We start from the raw sequence: 26,178 nt of genomic DNA, 5'->3' as shown, positions 1-26,178 counted from the left end.
TTCTGTACCGTTCATTTTTTGGCCAAAATTCTGTAAAAGTCATACTGCAGCCTAAACCGTAACTCCAAAACTCTTGAAATTTTCAGGTATGGTTACCAGTACCCCCCTCTACCCATAACCCAAAATTTGGGGTACTGCACCCAAAGGTGGCGCTATTGAAAAAAAAAGTTAATTATGCTTATTTCTCCTTACCAGATTCACCTAGACTCAAAATTCTTTCAGAATATTAATCTCTAAACTCAGATGCATCTTTTTGGCCCTGGTCTTATGGTCTACAAATGTTTACTTTTTCCACAATTTCATGGAAAAGCCAAACATTATAAAAAGTTTCACACTCTTCAAAAATAATCGAATCTTCACCAAAATTCTCACAGACAATGTTTAGACCAAGCCTCACAAAAGTTATCGCTCAGAATTTTGATATTTTGTTCCATTTCAGAGATATAGGCCAATAAAGTTAGACCACTTAGGCCTTTTTTCCTAGATCACCTATATTCCTATAAACCGTAAGTCCTAGAAACTTGACATTTTCAAGTATTGTTACCAGTACCCCCCACTACCCATAACCCAAATTTGGGGTACTGCACCCAAAGGTGGCGCTCTTGTCAAAAACGCTTATTTCTCCTTACCAGATTCACCTAGACTCAAAATTCTTTCATCATATTAATCTCTACATTCAGATGCATCTTTTTCACCCTGGTCTTATGCTCTAAAAATGTATACTTTTGCCACAATTTCAGAGAAAAGCCAAACATCATAAAAAGTTTCACAGGCTTCAAAAATTATCAAATCTTCACCAAAATTCTCACAGACAATGTTTAGACAAAGCCTCACAAAAGTTATCAAAAGAATTTGGATACGTTGTTCCATTTCAGAGATATAGGCCAATAAAGTTCGACCACTCAGCCCATTTCTCCTATATCACCTATATTCCTATATGAGTAATTTTTTTTTCTTGGATAACAACCATACAACCATCATTAGGTGGATACCATTAACAGTGCACATTTTCAGATATGTACTCTTTTTTATAAAGCCCTTAATTCTATTGTCAAATGTATGCTAGGAATTTTCTTGATGTTGTGTGTTTGCCAACACACATTTTCACCATTTGAATGTGACTGCTCAATGTGTATGATTGTCAGTGGCTGAGTGGGATAATGCCTACTGCTGGTGTTTGTTAGGTTGAGAGTTCGAATCCTGCTAGAGCTTTAGGCTCAAGATGCACATGCTATTGGTTATTGAAGATTGACACTATTGAACAGCACCTGAATGACATCAGACAATTAACATTCACACTCATTAGTTGCCAAGAATCAGAATGCCGACACACTCTATGACATATAGGGGAACTTCTTTGTTTACTATTTTTCCTTCATCATTAAGTCTATCATATTTATATTTCATCCATTACTGTTCTTCTCTATAAATGTCTAATTGCCCCAGAATATCCAAAAGTTTTCAGGTGTATTTTTTCAGGAAAGCCCTTCATTTTATTGTCAAATATGTACTTGGAGTTTTTCTTGTGTGTTTACCAACACACATTTTCACCATGTGAATGTGACTACCCAATATGTAGGATTGTCAGTGGCTCAGTGGGATAATGCCTAGTGCTGGTGTTTGTTAGGTTGAGGGTTCGAATCCCCGGTAGTGCTTTAGGCTCTAGCTCGAATACTATTGGTTATTGAAGATTCACACCATTGAACAGCACCTGAATGACATCAGGCAATCAACATTCACACTCATCAGTTGCCAAGAATCAGAATGCCGAGACACTCTATGACATTCAGGGGAACTTCTTTGTTTACTATTTTTCCTTCATCATTAAGTCTATCATATTTATATTTAATCTATTAGTGTTCATCTCTACAAATGTCTAATCGCCCCTCCATGCTTGGAGTTTTTCTTGTGTGTTTACCAATACACATTTTCACCATGTGAATGTGACTGGCCAACATGTAGGATTGACAGTGGCTCAGTGGGATAATGCCTTGTACTGGTGATCCTTAGGTTGAGAGTTCAAATCCCACTTGAAGCATTAGTGAGTTGTGGATGTTAGCATACTACAATAGAATGCTGTTGGGTTGTGGAGGATAACACACTATAACATTACAGCTACTTGTCAATATGGACTTGTAGTGCAAGGCAAGTATTACTGTATAATTATAAGCTGTAGCCTATAATTATTTGTTATTCTTATAATATTTGTCATTTCTTATACATATTTAGTCGGCTCTTCCACTTGACAGAACAACTCTATATCGGCTAAGGATGTCTCGCATGAAACAATGCTGCAGAAACATGAAAATACGACTTTGAGTTTAGTAGGCTATAATTTTCAGTTCCTGTTTATCTATTGCACAATGGGTAATAATTTAAAGGAATCATGTTGCAGTCTTGTAAATAGTGACCCTGCAAGATCCCTAGTCATTGCAAAATCATAGTCTGTGACTTAAAACTCTACTACTTGTCTTTAGATGTGAGAGGGTCTGAGACTGTAGTCTTTCAAAAATCTTTTCCAAATCTTTGCAAATCTTTCCAAAGTTTACCCGCTGGGAAACCCTGTAGCTCCGGAGCAGGGGCTCAGACCAGGATAAATTGTTTGCTCGCCCTCAGTTCGCTCTTTTGTTCATCTCAACCCAGCACTCCAGTGTGTCCTGCTCTGTGTGCATCTTTGAGTTAACGTAAGTCATCACTTTAATCACCCTCACTATGACTTTTGTGATGTTTATCAGTTTGTAGAGTAGCTCTGCAATCATGTGTAAAGTTAAGGTCTTTGTTTGTTGGTTTGGTGTGTTGGAGTCCCATGTGAGAGATGATTAGGTGATGTTGGTTGACTTGGGATGTCAAGTATTGTTTAGTTGTACCTTATATAGCCATATGATTTCAGTTTGTTGTACAAATGTCAATTGGTTTGTTTGTGAGTTGGGATCTGTACTGATTTACCCCATTTCACTGATTACTCCATTTTCTGTTTGTTTCCTCTTTGATGCAGCACACATACAAGTAAAGAACAAAAGAACAGATGAATTGAAACTCAAATAAAGTTAACTTGTGTTGCACCGAAACCTGCCATCTCCGTGTCATCACTCCATACCATTGAGCCTTCTGACCGAGGCTCTGCCTGCTCGCCACACACTCACTCTACCTCGACCCACATCGCCCCCTACAGTTCCTTCAGTTGGGTTGTGGAGGTTAGCATACTAGAATAGAATACTGTTAAGAATACTGTTGGGTTGTGGAGGTTGGCACACTATAACGTTACAGCTGCTAGTCAGGACTTGTCGTGCAACGCAAGTATAACTGTATAATTAAGTGTGCTTGCAAGCACACTTATTGTTCTTAAGTTTTATTAGGGGTCCGAGCAGCGTAGCTCAGAATTTTGATATTTTGTTCCATTTCAGAGATGTAGGCCAATAAAGTTAGACCACTTAGGCCTTTTTTTCTAGATCACCTATATTCCTATATGAGTATTTTTTTTCTTGAATAACAACCATACAGCCATCATTAGGTGGATACCATTAACAATGCACATTTTCAGATCTGTACTCTTTTTTTTTTATAAAGCCCTTAATTCTACTGTCAAATGTATGCTAGGAATTTTCTTGATGTTGTGTGTTTGCCAACACACATTTTCAACATGTGAATGTGACTGCCTAATATGTAGGATTGTCAGTGGCTCAGTAGGATAATGCCTAGTGCTGGTGTTTGTTAGGTTGAGAGTTCGCATCCTGCTAGAGCTTTAGGCTCAAGATGCACATGCTATTGGTTATTGAAGATTCACACCATTGAACAGCACCTGAATGACATCAGGCAATTAACATTCACACTCATTAGTTGCCAAGAATCAGAATGCTGACACACTCTATGGCATATAGGGGAACTTCTTTGTTTACTATTTTTCCTTCATCATTAAGTCTATCGTATTTATATTTCATCCATTACTGTTCTTCTCTACAAATGTCTAATTGCCCCAGAATATCCAAAAGTTTTCAGGTGTACTCTTTCAGGAAAGCCCTTCATTTTATTGTCAAATGTATACTTGGAGTTTTTCTTGTGTGTACCAACACACATTTTCACCATTTGAATGTGACTGCTCAATGTGTATGATTGTCAGTGGCTGAGTGGGATAATGCCTAGTGCTGGTGTTTGTTAGGTTGAGAGTTCGAATCCTGCTAGAGCTTGAGGCTCAAGATGCACATGCTATTGGTTATTGAAGATTGACACCATTGAACAGCACCTGAATGACATCAGGCAATTAACATTCACACTCATTAGTTGCCAAGAATCAGAATGCTGACACACTCTATGACATATAGGGGAACTTCTTTGTTTACTATTTTTCCTTCATCATTAAGTCTATCATATTTATATTTCATCCATTACTGTTCTTCTCTATAAATGTCTAATTGCCCCAGAATATTCAAAAGTTTTCAGGTGTACTCTTTCAGGAAAGCCCTTCATTTTATTGTCAAATGTATACTTGGAGTTTTTCTTGTGTGTTTACCAATACACATTTTCACCATGTGAATGTGACTGGCAAAGATGTAGGATTGACAGTGGCTTAGTGGGATAATGCCTTGTACTGGTCATCCTTAGGTTGAGAGTTCAAATCCCACCTGAAGCATTAGTGTTCAAATACTGTTGGGTTGTGGAGGTTAGCATACTAGAATAGATTGTTGTGGAGGTTAGCACACTATAACATTACAGCATTACAGCTACTTGTCAATATGGACTTGTAGTGCAAGGCAAGTATAACTGTATAATTATAGGCTATTTATCTTATTGACTCCAACACAGAACCCACCACCACAAATGCAATTCAATTCTGTGGGAAACACTGCCTTCCATTATCAAACCCTTCATCTTATCCACAACAAATAAATAGTCCTGTAGAATCAAGTATTGTTAGAATACTCTTGGGTTGTGGAGGTTAGCACGCTATAACGTTACAGCACAGGGTAATCCTAATTTTATGGATCAAATTTATTCCAATCTAACTCAAAAGTTTTGAACAACACAAAGGTTTTATCCAGATCAAAACCAAGAATAGATTATGTGATCTAATCCAATTTCAGGATCCTTGTTTCCTTTTGAACAACCCATTTTCAAGATTTGATCCAATCCGATAGCCGAAATCCGGTAACTGAAATCCGATCACCGAAATCCGATCACATTTCTTTTGAACAATTGTGCCCAAACAATCAAAGCATATGTAAAACTAAAAAGCTATGCTACCTCATGTTTGTTTTGCTCGGACCCCGTAAATCACCGCTTGCGGTTATATTTGTTCTTACTTTAATTGTGTATTTGGGGGCCAAGCAGCGAAGCTGCGAAGGCACCCATTGAGTTACTAGCTTTTCCTATTATTAGGGGTCCGAGCAGCGTAGCTGCAGGAACCCTATTGTTTCTGTACCGTTCATTTTTTGGCCAAAATTCTGTAAAAGTCATACTGCAGCCTAAACCGTAACTCCAAAACTCTTGAAATTTTCAGGTATGGTTACCAGTACCCCCCTCTACCCATAACCCAAAATTTGGGGTACTGCACCCAAAGGTGGCGCTATTGAAAAAAAAAGTTAATTATGCTTATTTCTCCTTACCAGATTCACCTAGACTCAAAATTCTTTCAGAATATTAATCTCTAAACTCAGATGCATCTTTTTGGCCCTGGTCTTATGGTCTACAAATGTTTACTTTTTCCACAATTTCATGGAAAAGCCAAACATTATAAAAAGTTTCACACTCTTCAAAAATAATCGAATCTTCACCAAAATTCTCACAGACAATGTTTAGACCAAGCCTCACAAAAGTTATTGCTCAGAATTTTGATATTTTGTTCCATTTCAGAGATATAGGCCAATAAAGTTAGACCACTTAGGCCTTTTTTCCTAGATCACCTATATTCCTATAAACCGTAAGTCCTAGAAACTTGACATTTTCAAGTATTGTTACCAGTACCCCCCACTACCCATAACCCAAATTTGGGGTACTGCACCCAAAGGTGGCGCTCTTGTCAAAAACGCTTATTTCTCCTTACCAGATTCACCTAGACTCAAAATTCTTTCATCATATTAATCTCTACATTCAGATGCATCTTTTTCACCCTGGTCTTATGCTCTAAAAATGTTTACTTTTGCCACAATTTCAGAGAAAAGCCAAACATCATAAAAAGTTTCACAGGCTTCAAAAATTATCAAATCTTCACCAAAATTCTCACAGACAATGTTTAGACAAAGCCTCACAAAAGTTATCAAAAGAATTTGGATACGTTGTTCCATTTCAGAGATATAGGCCAATAAAGTTCGACCACTCAGCCCATTTCTCCTATATCACCTATATTCCTATATGAGTAATTTTTTTTCTTGGATAACAACCATACAACCATCATTAGGTGGATACCATTAACAGTGCACATTTTCAGATATGTACTCTTTTTTATAAAGCCCTTAATTCTATTGTCAAATGTATGCTAGGAATTTTCTTGATGTTGTGTGTTTGCCAACACACATTTTCACCATTTGAATGTGACTGCTCAATGTGTATGATTGTCAGTGGCTGAGTGGGATAATGCCTAGTGCTGGTGTTTGTTAGGTTGAGAGTTTGAATCCTGCTAGAGCTTTAGGCTCAAGATGCACATGCTATTGGTTATTGAAGATTCACACCATTGAACAGCACCTGAATGACATCAGACAATTAACATTCACACTCATTAGTTGCCAAGAATCAGAATGCCGACACACTCTATGACATATAGGAGAACTTCTTTGTTTACTATTTTTCCTTCATCATTAAGTCTATCATATTTATATTTCATCCATTACTGTTCTTCTCTATAAATGTCTAATTGCCCCAGAATATCCAAAAGTTTTCAGGTGTACTCTTTCAGGAAAGCCCTTCATTTTATTGTCAAATGTATACTTGGAGTTTTTCTTGTGTGTTTACCAACACACATTTTCACCATTTGAATGTGACTGCTGAATGCGTATGATTGTCAGTGGCAGAGTGGGATAATGCCTAGTGCTGGTGTTTGTTAGGTTGAGAGTTCGAATCCTGCTAGAGCTTTAGGCTCAAGATGCACATGCTATTGGTTATTGAAGATTCACACTATTGAACAGCACCTGAATGACATCAGACAATTAACATTCACACTCATTAGTTGCCAAGAATCAGAATGCCGACACACTCTATGACATATAGGGGAACTTCTTTGTTTACTATTTTTCCTTCATCATTAAGTCTATCATATTTATATTTCATCCATTACTGTTCTTCTCTATAAATGTCTAATTGCCCCAGAATATCCAAAAGTTTTCAGGTGTACTCTTTCAGGAAAGCCCTTCATTTTATTGTCAAATGTATACTTGGAGTTTTTCTTGTGTGTTTACCAACACACATTTTCACCATTTGAATGTGACTGCTGAATGTGTATGATTGTCAGTGGCAGAGTGGGATAATGTCTAGTGCTGGTGTTTGTTAGGTTGAGAGTTCGAATCCTGCTAGAGCTTTAGGCTCAAGATGCACATGCTATTGGTTATTGAAGATTCACACTATTGAACAGCACCTGAATGACATCAGACAATTAACATTCACACTCATTAGTTGCCAAGAATCAGAATGCCGACACACTCTATGACATATAGGGGAACTTCTTTGTTTACTATTTTTCCTTCATCATTAAGTCTATCATATTTATATTTCATCCATTACTGTTCTTCTCTATAAATGTCTAATTGCCCCAGAATATCCAAAAGTTTTCAGGTGTATTTTTTCAGGAAAGCCCTTCATTTTATTGTCAAATATATACTTGGAGTTTTTCTTGTGTGTTTACCAACACACATTTTCACCATGTGAATGTGACTACCCAATATGTAGGATTGTCAGTGGCTCAGTGGGCTAATGCCTAGTGCTGGTGTTTGTTAGGGTTGAGGGTTCGAATCCCCGGTAGGGCTTTAGGCTCTAGCTCGAATACTATTGGTTATTGAAGATTCACACCATTGAACAGCACCTGAATGACATCAGGCAATCAACATTCACACTCATCAGTTGCCAAGAATCAGAATGCCGAGACACTCTATGACATTCAGGGGAACTTCTTTGTTTACTATTTTTCCTTCATCATTAAGTCTATCATATTTATATTTAATCTATTAGTGTTCATCTCTACAAATGTCTAATCGCCCCTCCATGCTTGGAGTTTTTCTTGTGTGCTTACCAATACACATTTTCACCATGTGAATGTGACTGGCCAAAATGTAGGATTTACAGTGGCTCAGTGGGATAATGCCTTGTACTGGTGATCCTTAGGTTGAGAGTTCAAATCCCACTTGAAGCATTAGTGGGTTGTGGATGTTAGCATACTACAATAGAATGCTGTTGGGTTGTGGAGGTTAACACACTATAACATTACAGCTACTTGTCAATATGGACTTGTAGTGCAAGGCAAGTATTACTGTATAATTATAAGCTGTAGCCTATAATTATTTGTTATTCTTATAATATTTGTCATTTCTTATACATATTTAGTCGGCTCTTCCACTTGACAGAACAACTCTATATCGGTTAAGGATGTCACGCATGAAACAATGCTGCAGAAACACGAAAATATTACTTTGAGTTTAGTAGGCTATAATTTTCAGTTCCTGTTTATCTATTGCACAATGGGTAATAATTTAAAGGAATCGTGTTGCAGTCTTGTAAATAGTGACCCTGCAAGATCCCTAGTCATTGCAAAATCATAGTCTGTGACTTAAAACTCTACTACTTGTCTTTAGATGTGAGAGGGTCTGAGACTGTAGTCTTTCAAAAATCTTTTCAAAATCTTTGCAAATCTTTCCAAAGTTTACCTGCTGGGAAACCCTGTAGCTCCGGAGCAGGGGCTCAGACCAGGATAAATTGTTTGCTCGCCCTCAGTTCGCTCTTTTGTTCATCTCAACCCAGCACTCCAGTGTGTCCTGCTCTGTGTGCGTCTTTGAGTTAACGTAAGTCATCACTTTAATCACCTTCACTATGACTTTTGTGATGTTTATCAGTTTGTAGAGTAGCTCTGCCATCATGTGTAAAGTTAAGGTGTTTGTTTGTTGGTTTGGTGTGTTGGAGTCCCATGTGAGAGATGATTAGGTGATGTTGGTTGACTTGGGATGTCAAGTATTGTTTAGTTGTACCTTATATAGCCATATGATTTCAGTTTATTGTTCAAATGTCAATTGGTTTGTTTGTGAGTTGGCATCTGTACTGATTTACCCCATTTCACTGATTACTCCATTTTCTGTTTGTTTCCTCTTTGATGCAGCACACATACAAGTAAAGAACAAAAGAACAGATGAATTGAAACTCAAATAAAGTTAACTTGTGTTGCACCGAAACCTGCAATCTCCGTGTCATCACTCCATACCATTGACCCTTCTGACCGAGGCTCTGCCTGCTCGCCACACACTCACTCTACCTCGACCCACATCGCCCCCTACAGTTCCTTCAGTTGGGTTGTGGAGGTTAGCATACTAGAATAGAATACTGTTAAGAATACTGTTGGGTTGTGGAGGTTGGCACACTATAACGTTACAGCTACTAGTCAGGACTTGTCGTGCAAGGCAAGTATAACTGTATAATTAAGTGTGCTTGCAAGCACACCTATTGTTCTTAAGTTTTATTAGGGGTCCGAGCAGCGTAGCTCAGAATTTTGATATTTTGTTCCATTTCAGAGATATAGGCCAATAAAGTTAGACCACTTAGGCCTTTTTTCCTAGATCACCTATATTCCTATATGAGTATTTTTTTTTTCTTGAATAACAACCATACAACCATCATTAGGTGGATACCATTAACAGTGCACATTTTCAGATCTGTACTCTTTTTTTATAAAGCCCTTAATTCTATTGTCAAATGTATGCTAGGAATTTTCTTGATGTGTGTTTGCCAACACACATTTTCACCATGTGAATGTGACTGCCTAATATGTAGGATTGTCAGTGGCTCAGTGGGATAATGCCTAGTGCTGGTGTTTGTTAGGTTGAGAGTTTGAATCCTGCTAGAGCTTGAGGCTCAAGATGCACATGCTATTGGTTATTGAAGATTGACACCATTGAACAGCACCTGAATGACATCAGACAATTAACATTCACACTCATTAGTTGCCAAGAATCAGAATGCCGACACACTCTATGACATATAGGGGAACTTCTTTGTTTACTATTTTTCCTTCATCATTAAGTCTATCATATTTATATTTCATCCATTACTGTTCTTCTCTAAATGTCTAATTGCCCCAGAATATCCAAAAGTTTTCAGGTGTACTCTTTCAGGAAAGCCCTTCATTTTATTGTCAAATGTATACTTGGAGTTTTTCTTGTGTGTTTACCAACACACATTTTCACCATGTGAATGTGACTGTTCAATGTGTATGATTGTCAGTGGCTCAGTGGGATAATGCCTTGTGCTGGTGTTTGTTAGGGTTGAGAGTTCGAATCCTGCTAGAGCTTTGGGCTCAAGATTGGTTATTGAAGATTCACACCATTGAACAGCACCTGAATGACATCAGGCAATCAACATTCACACTCATTAGTTGCCAAGAGTCACAATGCCGACACACTCTATGGCATATAGGGGAACTTCTTTGTTTACTATTTTTCCTTCATCATTAAGTCTATCGTATTTATATTTCATCCATTACTCTTCTTCTCTACAAATGTCTAATTGCCCCAGAATTTCCAAACGTTTTCAGGTGTTCTCTTTCAGGAAAGCCCTTCATTTTATTGTCAAATGTATACTTGGAGTTTTTCTTGTGTGTTTACCAATACACATTTTCACCATGTGACTGGCAAAGATGTAGGATTGACAGTGGCTTAGTGGGATAATGCCTTGTACTGGTCATCCTTAGGTTGAGAGTTCAAATCCCACCTGAAGCATTAGTGTTCAAATACTGTTGGGTTGTGGAGGTTCGCATACTAGAATAGAATGTTGTGGAGGTTAGCACACTATAACATTACAGCATTACAGCTACTTGTCAATATGGACTTGTAGTGCAAGGCAAGTATAACTGTATAATTATAGGCTGTTTATCTTATTGACTCCAACACAGAACCTACCACCACAAATGCAATTCAATTCTGTGGGAAACACTGCCTTCCATTATCAAACCCTTTATCTTATCCACAACAAATAAATAGTCCTGTAGAATCAAGTGTTGTTAGAATACTGTTGGGTTGTGGAGGTTAGCACACTATAACGTTACAGCACAGGGTAATCCTAATTTTATGGATCAAATTTATTCCAATCTAACTCAAAAGTTTTGAACAACACAAAGGTTTTATCCAGATCAAAACCAAGAATAGATTATGTGATCTAATCCAATTTCAGGATCCTTGTTGCCTTTTGAACAACCCATTTTCAAGATTTGATCCAATCCGATAGCCGAAATCCGGTAACTGAAATCCGATAACCGAAATCCGATCACATTTCTTTTGAACAATTGTGCCCAAACAATCAAAGCATATGTAAAACTTAAAAGCTATGCTACCTCATGTTCGTTTTGCTCGGACCCCGTAAATCACCGCTTGCGGTTATATTTATTATTATTATAAAACTTCTGCCATTGGAGTCTATGGCAGCCCATAGAACGCCTGGCTAAAAAGTGCAGATTTTTTGGCAGAAAGTTTCGGGACACTCCACTGACTATTCACACTCATTTACGGACCTCTAAACCCAGCCATCTAGCGCCACCAACAGGTCAAAATCTGGCCGAAAATTGAACCGCTGGGTCTAAAGTTATGAAATTAGGCACACTGATTCAGCACTGTCCCATGATCACTCTCACCAATTTCCAGAACTCTATGCCCAACACTCTAGCGCCACCAATGGGTCGAACCTGGATTGCATTCATGCATGTGACCATTGAATGGTGCGTCCGATTTTCACATATCAGGCACCGTTGGAATCCCTGGACCGACCTAAGTTCAATGACCCCTATCCCATCACTTTCCGCCATATTGGACCTCCGCCATATTGGATTTAGTCCAAACTCTACGAAAAGTTTCAGCGGTTACAAATTTCATCCGATTTTCACAGAACTTGGAGGAGATGATCTTCAGACCGAGCCGCACAAACGATACTGGTCAGATTTTTTAATTTCATTTTTGTTTGCTCGTGACAGCCAATCCAATATGGCAATGAAGCCACCAAACAGGAAGTGGACAAACATCTAGGTGACGCTTTGAGTTAACATAACAAGACTTGATACCATTAGTCAGGACACTGTCCCAATCACTCACACCAATTTTCATGCATATACATTGAACACTCTAGCGCCACCACCAGTTCAAAGCTGGACATGCGTTCATGCTCGTGATCCTTGACTCTTTTGTCTAATTTTCACAATTGAGGTAGCGTCTGAATCCTTGAACAATCTTGAGTTCATCGACCCCTATCCCGTCACTTTCCGCCATATTGGACCTCCGCCATATTGGATTTAGTCCAAACTCTATGAAAAGTTTCAGCGGTTACAAATTTCATCCGATTTTCACAGAACGTGGCGGAGATGATCTTCAGACCGAGCCACACAAACAATACTTGTCAGATTTTTTAATTTCAAGTTTATTTGCCCGTGACAGTCAATCACACATGGCGACGATGCCGCCAAACAGGAAGTGGGCTAACATCTCGGCTACGCTTTAATGTATGAAGTCCAAACTTAGTACAGGGACTTGGTATCTGATTGTGAGGACGCCCTAGGAAATTGGCATCATTTGGCCTCGATAGGGGGCGCTGCAATACAGGAAGTGAGCTTGTATCTCAGCAACGCTTTGATGTACGAAGTCCAAACTTGGTATAGAGACTTGGTATCTGATTGTGAGGACACAGTAGGAAATTGGCATCATTTGGCCTCTATAGGGGGCGCTGTAATACAGGAAGTGGGCTCAAATCTCAGCAACGCTTCGTTGTATGAAGTCCAAACTTGATACATGGACATATTAGCTGATTGTGAGGACATGTAAGGAAAGTGGTCTCATTTGACCTCTAGGGGTGCTGTAATAAAGAATGTGAGCTCACATCTCAGCAACACTTTGGTGTATGAAGTCCAAACTTGGTAGAGGGACATGGTAGCTGATTGTGAGAACACACAAGGACATTGGTGTAATTTGGCATCTAGGGGCGCTCTAACAAAGTAAATGAGCTTATTTCTCAGCCGTTCTTTATCCAATTGCAATCAAACTTGCTGTGAGTGCTTGCTCCTGCCATGGCAACGCCATTCCTGCTATAGCGCACTGCTTGGCCCCCGCATTGCTGCTTGCAGCTATATTTAGTAATTGTTTTTTCTTTTATATGGTAGATATCTCCAGACAGCATATGTCATGTACATTATATGTATGGGTGGGCGGGTGGGGGGTTTTGTGTGTCGTTGTTTTCATATAACAATGTGTGGTATCATTTCTTAATTCAATCTCTTGAATTCTTTTTTTTTCCGTGTTGTGCCCTAGACATATACCGCATATCAGCATTATGTGTTTGTATTTGTACCTGAAAAAACAATTAACAAACTAAAGGGGGAAAAAATCCCTGAGTGGTCAGTTAAAGGAGCAGACATCTTCTGACATCATTCTGCATCCTGTTTCTGTAAAATTAGCCTGGAATACATTCATTCTTTGTGTGAATCGCTGAAACACACACCTCAAACAATGGAAACGCAATTCTTACACTGTTTATTTTTCCTTTTTGTATTCCAGTGCAGTTTGCGACTGATGGACACCAGTCTGTCTTCACTATTAAGGTCCGTCATGGTGTCACCCCTAAGCTCTATAACCCAGGCCCTAAAGGAGGTAAGAGAACAAGTCTTGGAGTCCTGTTATAGCAGACACTTATTCTAAATGTGTTCCCATGGCAAGCACTTCCTCACATGAATTCAATCTAATCTCTCAATTTTTCAGAATACAACATGAGTGCCCTTGTCACCATAGCGACAAAGACATTTTTGCGTTATGACAAACTTCAGGATTTGATTGACAGCATACGGCAGTTCTACCCGACTATCACCATTGTGATTGCTGATGACAATGAGCATCACAAGCCAGTGACTGGTCCCTACATTGAGCATTACATAATGCCATTTGGAAAGGTCAGAAATTTTCATTTATTTAAGTAATTTAGAACATGAAGATTATGCCCAATGTATGCCCAATGAAGGGGTGTGTGCAAACAAATTCCATACTGGAGTTACAACTAACTCCATACATTTCAATAGGGGACTCTTTGAATACCGTGTCTCCTCATTACAATGTTTCTAGTATTACCCAGTAAAGAGGAAATAGAGATAGATACCTTTTCAAAGAGAAACGTTAACTGTGAAGGGGAAGTAGGCTTAGTCAGTATGAACTGAAATTGACAAAAAATCTTTTGTCCACTCAAATTATGCGAGGCATATTGTAGACAGGAAGTGTATTGGAGAGTCATGCTGAAGTACGGCAAAGTTCCACTCACCTGAAATGTTATTGAACAGTTATACATGTTTTCAGAGCACATTTTTACTCAGTATATTGTATATCATATGTGGTCATATTTTGTTATAATACTTTACACGTCTTCTGTTATCTTCTGTTCAGTTTGCCGAATTAGTCTTAGTTATGTCTTCAAAGGATTTACTTAAAATATATATATATATATTCATATTCAGCAGTCTATTTTTCTGTATAAACATGTAGTCTTCCTGCGCTGTTGTTCATTGACTAATGTTCATTTGCAGGGATGGTTTGCTGGGCGTAACCTGGCGGTGTCTCAGGTCACCACCAAGTATGTGCTGTGGGTGGACGATGACTTCATCTTCACTGCCAACACCAAACTGGAGAAGCTGGTGGACATTCTGGAGAGCACCACCCTGGACCTGGTATGGGTGTCTTAACTTTCTACATTCTTTGCTATTCTGAAGCTTTTTACATCAATTTTAATTGGTGTATGTGTATAGGTACAGGTGTTGGATAGTGCCCTTAAATAACAGGTGAGGTACAACCCCAATTCCAAAAACGTTGTGTTAAATGTACATAAAAACAGAATGTGATCATCAGCAAATCTCATAAATCCATATTTAGCGGCAAAAAAGGACATAGACAAGATATCAAATGTAGAAAATTACAAATTTGACTATTTCATGTAAAACATAAGCACATTTTGAATTTGATGCCAGCAACACACATCTCAAAAAAGGTGGGACGGGGGCAACAAAAGGCTGGAAAATAATGATGAATGGTAAACAACAAGAAAAGGAGGAACATTTTACAACTGATTAAGTGAACTTGTGAACAAATGCTTGGGTATGAAAAGAGCATCCCACAGAGGCTCTCAAAAGTAAAGATGTGGAGGTATTCATCACTCTGTGTAAACCTGTGTGGGCAAATGATGAAACAATATAAGAATAATGTTTCTTAACATGAAGTTGCAAAGGATTTGGGGATTTTATCTACAGCATAGTTTCCAAACGTTGGTGTCAGGACCCCATGTGGGCCTGAAATTCAAGTGGGGTCAGCTGAGATATTGGGTAGCTTATCTTATAATTGACCAGTACATTACATAAAATATGAAAACCCCTATGATATCCAAGTTAGGTAAAATAATCGGATCATCATTACAATCTAGCTATGTAAAGATAAACTTAGACTGCCTGCATGCGATCATCATGGGTATGCTTGATCAATGTTCCAAACGTTCCAGTAGCAAAACAACTAGAGGGGTATTTCACAGAACCTAGATAAGGGATTAAGCTGGGATTTTTTGGTTATCCTGGATGGATTTAGCCTTGACTCGGTTTCACAAAAGAGATGGCACATAAGTTACCATGGGGATTTATTCTCTGCACCTAGACTAGCCCCGACCAGGCTAACAGCCAAGCTAAATTAATTCTAAAGGTAATTATGCTGTCTTATTGGTTTAGCTAGCTGTTATTCAAATTAGATGAGATACCCTCTCTCACAACATGTAGTGAATGATTGGGGTCAAAGAATGTAGAGAAATCTTTAAAACAAGGGACAGGGCTGAAAAGAAAATATTTGAGAGCCATGGTCCTTTGGGCCTCAGATGGCACTGGATTAAAACCAGACCTTTTTCCTGAAAAAAAAAAAATTGTATGAGCTCAGGAAAACTTCTAATAGCCATTGTCTATGAACACAGTTTAATGCTCCATTCACAAATGCTAGTGTAAACCCAGCATCTATGACAGTGTGGAGGTGCAACATCTGGCAGGGCACAATCAATTCTGAATGATGTGCACAGGTTTTGAGCAACATATACTGCCATCCAGACAATTATCAGGGAAGACCTTATAATATTTCAGGACAACAATGGCAGAAATAATTCTGCACATATTTAAAGGAACACGCCAACATTTTAGGGAAATTCACTGAGCTCATTCACTGTCTTAGATAAGATGATACACATCCTTCTCGTCTCTGTGCGTGCAGTAACTCAGTCTGAAGCACCCACCGTTAGCATAACTTATCACCCGGAGAGAAGAAATACTCTTTTCTGATTGGCTGGTGGGGTGGCTATTAATTCTGAATCACGGGACCCTCAGTTAAAAAAAGTTCCATACCGTTGCTTACCGTTCCATATCAATGCTTATGAATGGTAACTATAACAACTATAGTAGGACGACGGTTGAGCCCATAGCCCTTGGAGTTCAGTCCAAAAAGTTCAATTTTAGTCTCGTCTGCACTATGCAAAAACACATCTGAAATATTCTGCTACCATGTGGAAAAAGTTTCATGGTCAGATGACACTAAGATTGAACTTTTTGGACTGAACTCAAAGCGCTATGTTTGGCGAAAACCAAACACAGCACACCACCGAAAACACACCATACCCACTATGAAGCATGGTGGGGGCAACATTATGTTGTGGGGTTGTTTCTCTTCAGTGGGGACTGGGCAATTGGTCAGGATAGAAGGGATAATGGATGTCTCCAAGTATACCCAAATTCTTGAGGAAAACCTGCATCCCGCTGCTGGACAGCTGAGGATGGGCAGGTCATTCACCTTCCAACATGACAACAGGGTTGGGTCAGATTACTTTGAAATGTAATCCATTACTGACTACAAATTACATGGCAATTTTTGTAATCAGTAACGTAATCAGTTGGATTACCAAAAACATGTAACGTAATCTGATTACTTTAGGATTACTTCAATAAATATGCCTGTAGCACCTCAACCCTCAGGCGCCGGTTTAAGGAATGAGGGGGACAGAGATCGGCCTAATGGGGTGTCACAGGGTTCGATATCCTACTACTACTACCTACTAGTTAAATAAACAGACCAGACCACGGTTTAACACTATAAGAAAAAGGTTGATAATTTACTTTTAAAAATGTAAGTGGATGAAGATGCAGATGATAATCACAGTATTTACAAAATGAATATTGACTATTTGAAATGACCGTTTACACTATCATAGCCTATCGATAACAGTTCAACAGTAACAAAACATAACTCGCAACATAAATCTTAATAGTGGGCCCACATACACACACACACACACTCACACACGGACAATAACGTTACAGTGATGCAGGCCTGGTCGAGGCTCGTGAACGTTGTGGCTGATAGCCCCTTCACCTCATAGGCAACGTCATGAGGTAGCGAAGCAAAAGAGAGGTTAGCTCACCAGCTAGTGCTAATGGACAGTCCACTCGCAGTCCGTTAAGCAGGGTCGATGTGAAATCCTCCGGGGTGCGTGGTGTACGTCGCAATACTCTCCTCCACTGAACCGTTCAGCTACGAATGTGAATGTCCTTCTTTTTTCAATGGAAAACCAGCGGCTAGCTTTCAGGCTAATTGTGAACCTGAGCTATGTTGAGTCCCAACGTCCAAACTGTCACTAATAACCACCGTTAACTATAATAATAATAATAATTATAATATATCAATAAATCAACTGTAATAAACAAACTCTCTTTCCCAGTCCGTCAGAAAGGTACTTAAGGTTATTTGAATGTTGTTGGCTCTCTCCCAATCTCTGCAAACAGTAACCAACTCTGAAACAATTCTCTTCTAAACTTTTTTGACAGAACACTTTTTTTCTCTCCTTTAGACCCGCCCCTGAGCCAATCAAAACATAACACTATTAACAGTCACATGAAAAGACCAATCGCCAAACAGCACACAGTGCGTGCAGCAATCAAGGGGGCAGGCGAATTTCCGGAAGTAGAAGAATCGACGTAGGCTGGAGGGACCACCTCTGTGCTAACTCCCATAGAAGTCCATTCATTGTAGGATTTTTTTGAAATACCATAACTTCATATAACATATATCCTGTGCCGATATTGTAGCTTCTGTGTAATCCACATAAACACTATAAAGGCAAAACAGACTCCACTACCTCGTCCGTAACGTTGGTTACCCGTAAGAAGAACGGTTAGCTTGTTCGGTTGGAGGGAAGCTAGCTTTGACGTAATCTCTCTTTCGTGCCGTAGGGAGATAACCGTATTGTTTGGATAAGAAGCTCAGTCCACCTTACTGTCTGAAGGTAACTCATAAGCAAAACCTAGCATACACGACCGTATGTTAAGGTAAAGCATTACACAGAGGGAACCTAATAATAATAAAAAAACAATTTTTTTTTAAAAAGGGCACTAATCATTTCAGAGGTTTTCGATGGATTGACCGTAGGTCGGAAAAGTGGAAATGAAGATTAGCTTCAAGGCTATAACTTTGTTTTGTTTTAGCATGACTGTTTTTGAAGATGATCATGTGTGGTAGCTTCAACATTAACTCGACTTGGTGAGGATGATAATACATAAATAAATGTTTAACTTTGATGACTTTGAAGGCGAAGGAAGTGTGAGAAGAATTTCTGTGTATCTATCATATGAGTTACAAGATTCAGTTCGATGGCTAACGTCACGAAGTTAAGTGTGAGTCTGCGCAGTACTGGGGGGACCAACTGAAAAATCGTTCTATTTGACTCAGTGCCCTCCCATTGAAAACGACGGAGTCTGTTCGTCCATTTCTTTTACTGTCTATGGCAGCAATAAAACAAAACTGACTTTAATTACCATGGTAACCTCTGCTGCCCTTAAACCTTAAAGTGGAAATGAAGCAGTCAAATAAAACAGATGTCTATACACAAATCCGGCGAAACACGGAAGTAAAGCAGCGCCGCCATTACTGCGTTGCCTTGCTGCTAAGGAAGTAGCGAAGTAATGTGTTGGTCCCTTAGGCGGCTGTAGCAGACGTTAGCTGTAGATGCGAAATCTTCTTTTTCTTAATTTTTATTTTACGTATGCTGTTCAGTGATGCCGGGAAAAGCGTGTTGTGTGGTCGGCTGTTTTAACAACAGTAGGAATATACAGACCTAGAATTAAACCGTTTGTGAAATTCACAAACCTTTGTTGCACATTGAGTGCCCATGTTTACAGGCTTACGGATTCTGCTACACAGAGTTCCTTGTGGAGTGGAGGACCAAGATGTGCGTTAAAAGTGGATGAAATACATACGATTAATAAAATAATCCTGAATACCTGTAAGAACATGTATTTTACTGCTACAAGTGGTCGTGGCTAATAGTTATTTGCAACTTCTGAAGCTTGTGAACATATTAGCAACACAGCTACTAATGATAGCATTCGGTTTATTGTTGTCATTAATTAATACACATCTTAATACATTATGTTGTCAATAAATTACCTTAATCAGTAAGTTTTGGCCACTGCCTGACATCATCTACCCAATGTTCCCTTTCACCTGACATTTTTTCATGAGCAGGATCTCCTATTTGATATTCTCTGACAGGATGCTTTCATTGAAAACCGAAGGCACCAGCAAGTGTCACACCTCACACTCCGCAGGCACGCAGTAATGGCGGCAGGCAAGATGGCAGCGCCCATAAAGTTCGCGGCGGATTGGTGTATACATATAGTCGGCAACTAGTCATAATCGTGGTTACCGCCCCCAGTTGCCGTGGTTACCGTGGCTGAAAAGCCCCCGAGGGGGAAAACATTTGTTTTCGATTGCATGTAATCTAATGGAGGTGCACCGGCTTGAGTACAGAAAGCACCTATAAAAATATTAAATCTTTTAGCAAACATCACTAAACGGCACAAACACGTTTCAACTGAGAGTTATCTGTGTGTCAAGGAGGTTAAGGGTAACATTAAGTTCCCTCATTTTGCTAATTCCAGTTAAACGGCCAGAACTGTCTCGAGTGTACTCATTGTAGAACTGCTTTCAATGGCCGGACTGTGTAGCTCGGTTTAGCAAGCTAACCCTTTTGCCTTAACATCACAAACTCGTAAGTTGCATCTGAATTTATTCTCACATGAATGCACATTCCCTACAATGGCCGTGGGAATAGTTTTAACAAGTAATGTATACCAGTTGGTTATGTTACACTGACGATATAAAGTTAGCCAGTTAGCAACCTAATGATGCTACCATTGAATATAGCTTCCAGAGAAATGTGTCGTCAACATTGGGCAATCGAGGGTGAATTAAGTTGTTAGCATACACTGGGCAGTTAAGTAAACACAATTCCTTCAAATTATTGTGTTCAGAAACAAGCAGAACTCTACCTGAATGTAAAACGAATGTATAAAGTCTAACTGTTAGCTAGTTCGCCCATTGACTTCCATTGTGTGAGGTTAGCATGCTTTCCCCCTCGTGGGGGGCGGTAACCTTTCCGAACGTCTTAACCGACTGTATCTATAGCACTAGTTAAATATTTAAATATACCATAAATACAAATAAAGTCAGAAATATGACCCGTTATTCAGAATAAAGCACAAACAAGTTGCATTAATTTCAGCTGTGCGCCGCCATCTTTGTTTTCAGAAAATGATGACATCACAAGAATGGTTGGTACAACATTCTATGCTGTTTACACAGCGGCTGTCATAGCCTCACAGTTAGCTTACTGCCTCAAATAAATGGATATGGACGAATGGGATAGACCCACCAATGAGGACAGGCATCCAATTGCCTATGCTTTTGAGCCAGTAAGAGCAGTGGGAGTTTTAGTGCCCCCCACAATGCCTGACTATGGAGGAGAAATAGATGATCGAGAGAGGTGTATCTGAGCGCACAGAAAACAATCGGTGATGCTTATGTGGGGGTTGTGTCCCTATGTTCACTGAAATGGCACACATGGAGAGTGTCTGCTGCCAGGAAATGAACCTGGGACATCTCAACCAAAATAACAGATATATCACGTCCAATCCTACGTGCCAAATGCCATCATTAAAGCGAGACATTGGAGGTCGTAATGCAGTCGCTGAGGGACATCCAAGCCGAAACACTGGAACGCCCAATAAACAGCACTTAACAGCAGCTAACACACTCTTGATAGGTTGTGCGGAGGGGGCAGGCTAGGGGACTACACTGATCACCTGAGACTACACTAATTTTTACACCCATACTCAGTTGTTCTGCAATGTATTATCATGGTAGAAGCTGTGATACAGTACTAGCATAGCATAACATAACAAGCACATACTGTAACTAGCATAGCATGAACCCTACAGGCGGCACATCCATGCATTTATTTACTTAAAGTGAACAGCTTGTTATTTTATGTCAGCTTACATAAACAAATAAAAACCCAGACGCCTAGCCTACAGTCCATAAACAACGTCTACCCACAAAACCATGCCTGTCACAATCACAGACCTAGGCTACTACAGAGTAGCCTACACAAGTCAGGCGTAGGCTAGCGTAGCCTACCCACAATTATGTCTATGCCCACAACAGGTTCTCACCAGGTTCGCAAGTCTCTGCAAATAGTTTCCACTTCTACTTGAGCGATACAAATGCAATCATCGATACTACTCAATCACAAAAAGAAACCTTTTACTCACACATGAGAAGTTCGCTCCCCCGAGTTTATTCACCAATTCATCAACGATGCAACTACATTTTCAGGTCGCGGTAATCCACAAGTTGTGCGAGAACATCCAAACACATTATTGCAACTGAAGTTAAATCTAATTAAGTACTGTCTCTGATAGGCCTACAGGCTACATTACAGCGGCCCTTGTTCTTGTTCAAACACAAAAACAAACATCAACATAATTTGCGTAGGCATATTGAAATAAAGTGAACGTCCGCTAATGGATAAAACATCCACGAACAAACGCTAACCATTCTGATGACGTAGCGCCTGCATTAGTGGCGAAAGTCGTTATTGACATGTCATTTTCTAGTGAAACTACTTGAATTTCGGGTTTAATGAAAATCCATGTATCTTCAAAAATGAAAAAGCAACCAAAAAATGGTCACAGTTATCACTGCTTCATTTCCATTTTAAAGGGGCAGGAGCTACACAAATGCATAAACGGCCAAACGGAGCAAATCAAAGAACAGACTTGACCTCTTAACCTATTTTGGCAACAATAAATATTATTAACCATACTATATCAAAATACAATAATATATTAATTACTTTTAATATATTTATTATTTTTAGTAAGTAAAGCTATTTACTACATGTTGTGCCCAGGCAATAAGGCCTGGGTTACATGCCCATCAAGTAAAAGACACCACCACAGAACTGATGAAAGAATTCTCATTCTATTTTTCTCCACTCTTCTCCAAACATGCATAACTCAGCTTAACCTTTATAAGGGCACACCTGGACAAAAAATTTAGCTTGCGCTGGATTTTTGTGACCCAGGGACATGGCCTGAGATTGGCATAAAAAAGGGAAGCATTAAACCCAAATGACACCATGTCCATTTCAATTGTGGGGGTGAGAAAATTATTATTTTGGGATGTTTTTCAACCAGGGGGACCTGGTGACTTTCTCAAAGTAAATGGTAACACTAAAACAAGAGGCTACATTAAGATTAGGAGGAAAAGATCAGGCAGTGTGCTGAGAGACCTGTCCCAATAGTATGTAAGTTAGTTAAGTAAGTAGATCTTTTGATCCCATGAGGGACATTTGGTCTCTGCATTTATCCCAATCCGTGAATTAATGAAGTCGAACCGGCAAGCCCAAAGGCCGAGGCCCTAACCAGTAGGCCATGGCTGCCCCAAAAGGCAGCATTTGAACATTAAACCACACAATGATCCAAAACATACAGCCAAACAAGGCAAGAAATGGTTAACAATATCAACATTTTAGAGCGGACCTCAATCCGTCAAAAAAGTGATCTCAGGGCCAAAGTGATGGCAAATAATCGTTCCTGCCTCAAACCCCAGATTGCTGCTAAAAAGGTGCAGTCTACAATCATTGTGGAGACATGAAGAGGCTCGGTGGGTATTATATGAACCATTTTGAGAGCTGTGGTGGTAAATAAAGATGTTTCCAGTGATTGTTTAAAAAGGGTATGAATAATTTTGAACACGGAATTTCTGTAATCTGATTACATAATCCGTTACTACCCAACCCTGCATGACAATGATCCTAAACATACTGCCAAAAGAACAAAGCAGTGGCTTAAGGATAGGAAGGGGTGTGTCCTTGAGTAACCAAGTCAGAGCCCTGGCTTAAAGGAGAATTCCGGTGTGATACTGACCTAAAGTGTGTTGAAACATGATACCGAGTGTGAACGTATGTCTCATAGCCCATCTCGGCTTGTCCCCTACACTCCAAAATCTGGCGCTAGTTAGCTGATGCTACCAACAGCTTTTTCAATGGTGGTGCTTCGGCATCGGGCTAGCCATGCAAATAAATCACTGTTTTACACCGTTTACGAGGCTCAATGTATCTCCACACTTTATTGGTAGACTACCGAAGGCCCTGACATTTAAAACCAGACATTGAAAACTTTGAAAAAGCACTGGTAGTTTACTTACAAGACGATTTATACAGACAGTATCTTCACGAAGTTTAGCGTTTGCAGCCATCTTGAATTTAGTCACGATAAGTCGAGCGACGAGTAAGAATGAACAGGTATGATAAGGGATCAGATTCCAAAAATAATTCCGTGGAAATGCATGGATTCCAGTTGCTGCTACTGGAAGAACAGCCACCTGAGCGAGGAGCGGGATATTCGCACCGCTCAGCTCCGCTCACTAGCTCTGGTACTGTAGCCTACTCTTCATGAGCTCACTGCTGAGCACAATATATGTTGAGAATGAATAAGGCCTAGCCAAATAAAACAAAGACAATAATTGTTGTCATAAGGTTTATCACAGGACGTTGGGTTGAGAATGAATAAGGCCTAACCAAATAAAATTAAAACAAAAAATGTGAATGCAATGAAATGAAATGCAATATTCACTTACATATTTGACTAGTTTGCAGGAGGCCAAAATGCAAATAGCCTATATGAACCTCAATGCCAGGCACACATTTGATGAGCTGTAGTTAGCAGGTCCGTATCCTACAAAAGGCATCTGCCATTGCCATGCGTGTGGCTATGCACCTGCTAACTACAGCCCATCAATTGTGTGCCTGGTATAGAGGTTCATATAGACCATTTGCATTTTGTTGAATGACTGCCTAAATGATAATCAGACATTCAGATGCCTTTTGTGTGCTCCTGCAAACTAGTCAAATATGTATGTATTTGATGTACTTCAAGTATTATGCACAATAGCCAATGTGACTTTCTTTAGGCTAAATGTGCGCTATGTGTGCATTCAGGCTTGTTTACGTATATAATGCAATAGATTACATGAGTTTACAACTGCCTGTGTACATAGAAAAAAAACTTTATTTACAACGATGGTCATGATGGCCTCTCTGATGCGCTGTGTGCTACCTGCCTCTACTACACTACCGTCATATCTGTAGATAGACGATTGCCAAGTGTGCTCTGGAAATTCACAATTTCGTCGCCGTTTAAAAAAAAACAACACAGTCCATACAACTTCATTTCAATTTCAAAAGAAATACTGGACTATGTTTTTTTGTTGTTTTTTTTTAAACGGCGACGAAATTGTGAATTTCCAGAGCACACTTGGCAATCGTCTGTTCATGTGCATGGGTGTTGTTCACACCTAATGTCAGCATGTAAGCATCATATCTGAACCACAGGAAGGGTTGGACATCTGTTTAACAAAGATTCACATAGTTTATGTTACAGAAGTTCAGAATTCTTACTATTTTAGAGCTTCCTGTTGCTGAAAATGAACATTTCTGTTCCTTTTTTGAAGCATATGGGGGAATATCACTAGAGAGAGCAATTCAGCCCTCACAATTGCCATAAATTGTGGTCTTAAGTTTCTACTTTTTATGTATTATCATAAATGCCAGACACTCAAGTTGTAGAAATATATATTAGCTATTTTCATAGGCCTATCAGGTTAATGTCCACCCTTTCTGATTTTCAATACATTTCACCTTCAGTTAACGTTTTTACTCACAACAAACTGTAACTGGGCCACTATCTGCATTTGTTGTAGAAGAAGAAGTAGAAGTGTCTTTGGTATAGTTATATCTGCATATTATGAAAATGTTGTATTCAAATCAATTCTGGCATATTTTGTCCTGACAGGGTGGACATGTTAAGCTTGGGCCGAACAAGTGAGCATATCAGGGCCTAAATTTCAGCGCCGGATTGCGGGTATAGCACATGATTTATTCAAGTCCCGCAACTCTAGCCATCATAATGCGAGAAATTCCTGCACACATTTTACAGCGCTGTCTGATAAGGTTAATCTAATAATGAAGTGGCGTGAATGCGGGACTGTTGACTGGACGGACCAACTTCTGACTTGAATTGAATGTAGCCCCATGTGGTCTGTAGTACTCGAGTCCGGTCTTGGACTCGAGTCCGGACTCGAGACCGTTTTTCTATGGTCTCAGACTTGTCTCGGACTCGCTAGTATTTGGACTTGGTCTTGTCTCGGTCTCGGCCACTGGTCTTCGAGGTTGGATTTGAACCTGGGTCCCCGAGGGCACCTAGGGCCCTATCATGACATTCTAAAGTGCATCGTCACTCGTCAAAAGTCTATTCAAATTTAGTAGGATGTCCAGTTCACATTGGGAGGGGTTTCGTTCTCAAAAGTGGAGCGCATGGCGTAACAAGGTGTTCCTAGGTCTTTTAATCAGTCATATGGGTGTGTTTGGGGCGTAACATTATTTTAAACCAATGAGAATGACATCTGTCATTCCCTTTAACGGCGCAATGTCAAATAAATGCATCGGTATTTTGGCATTCAACGGCGCATTTGAAGGAGGCTGCTTGCGAGACCGTATGGAATAGTCATTCTTAAACCATGCTTTACTAAAACCTAGCATAGCCTTCACGCATTTGCACTCGTC

At 39.5% G+C, this 26,178-nt stretch overlaps 1 protein-coding gene across 2 annotated transcripts in view; it reads left to right on the top strand.

The window, feature by feature from the left end:
* Positions 1-26,178, top strand: part of b4galnt1a (beta-1,4-N-acetyl-galactosaminyl transferase 1a) — an 80,071-nt gene that overhangs the window by 46,898 nt on the left and 6,995 nt on the right. The window contains exons 1-4 of one of the 2 annotated variants that reach the window (XM_076276129.1): positions 8,966-9,488; positions 13,716-13,808; positions 13,917-14,104; positions 14,729-14,869. In XM_076276129.1, coding sequence (XP_076132244.1) covers positions 13,925-14,104; positions 14,729-14,869 — 321 coding nt within the window. In that variant the 5' untranslated portion in view covers positions 8,966-9,488; positions 13,716-13,808; positions 13,917-13,924. Of the gene's footprint in view, positions 1-8,965; positions 9,489-13,715; positions 13,809-13,916; positions 14,105-14,728; positions 14,870-26,178 lie in introns of those variants that run through there. The other variant, XM_076276128.1, reaches the window with a different exon arrangement.

This window comes from Alosa pseudoharengus, unplaced genomic scaffold (assembly GCF_046254945.1).
Source record: "Alosa pseudoharengus isolate Yale_2024_CS ecotype anadromous, Long Island Sound unplaced genomic scaffold, YU_APseudo_1.1 YU_APseudo_1.1_scf_9, whole genome shotgun sequence".
NCBI classification, from domain to species: Eukaryota; Metazoa; Chordata; class Actinopteri; order Clupeiformes; family Clupeidae; genus Alosa; species Alosa pseudoharengus.
This window is presented reverse-complemented; position numbering and strand designations above follow the sequence as displayed.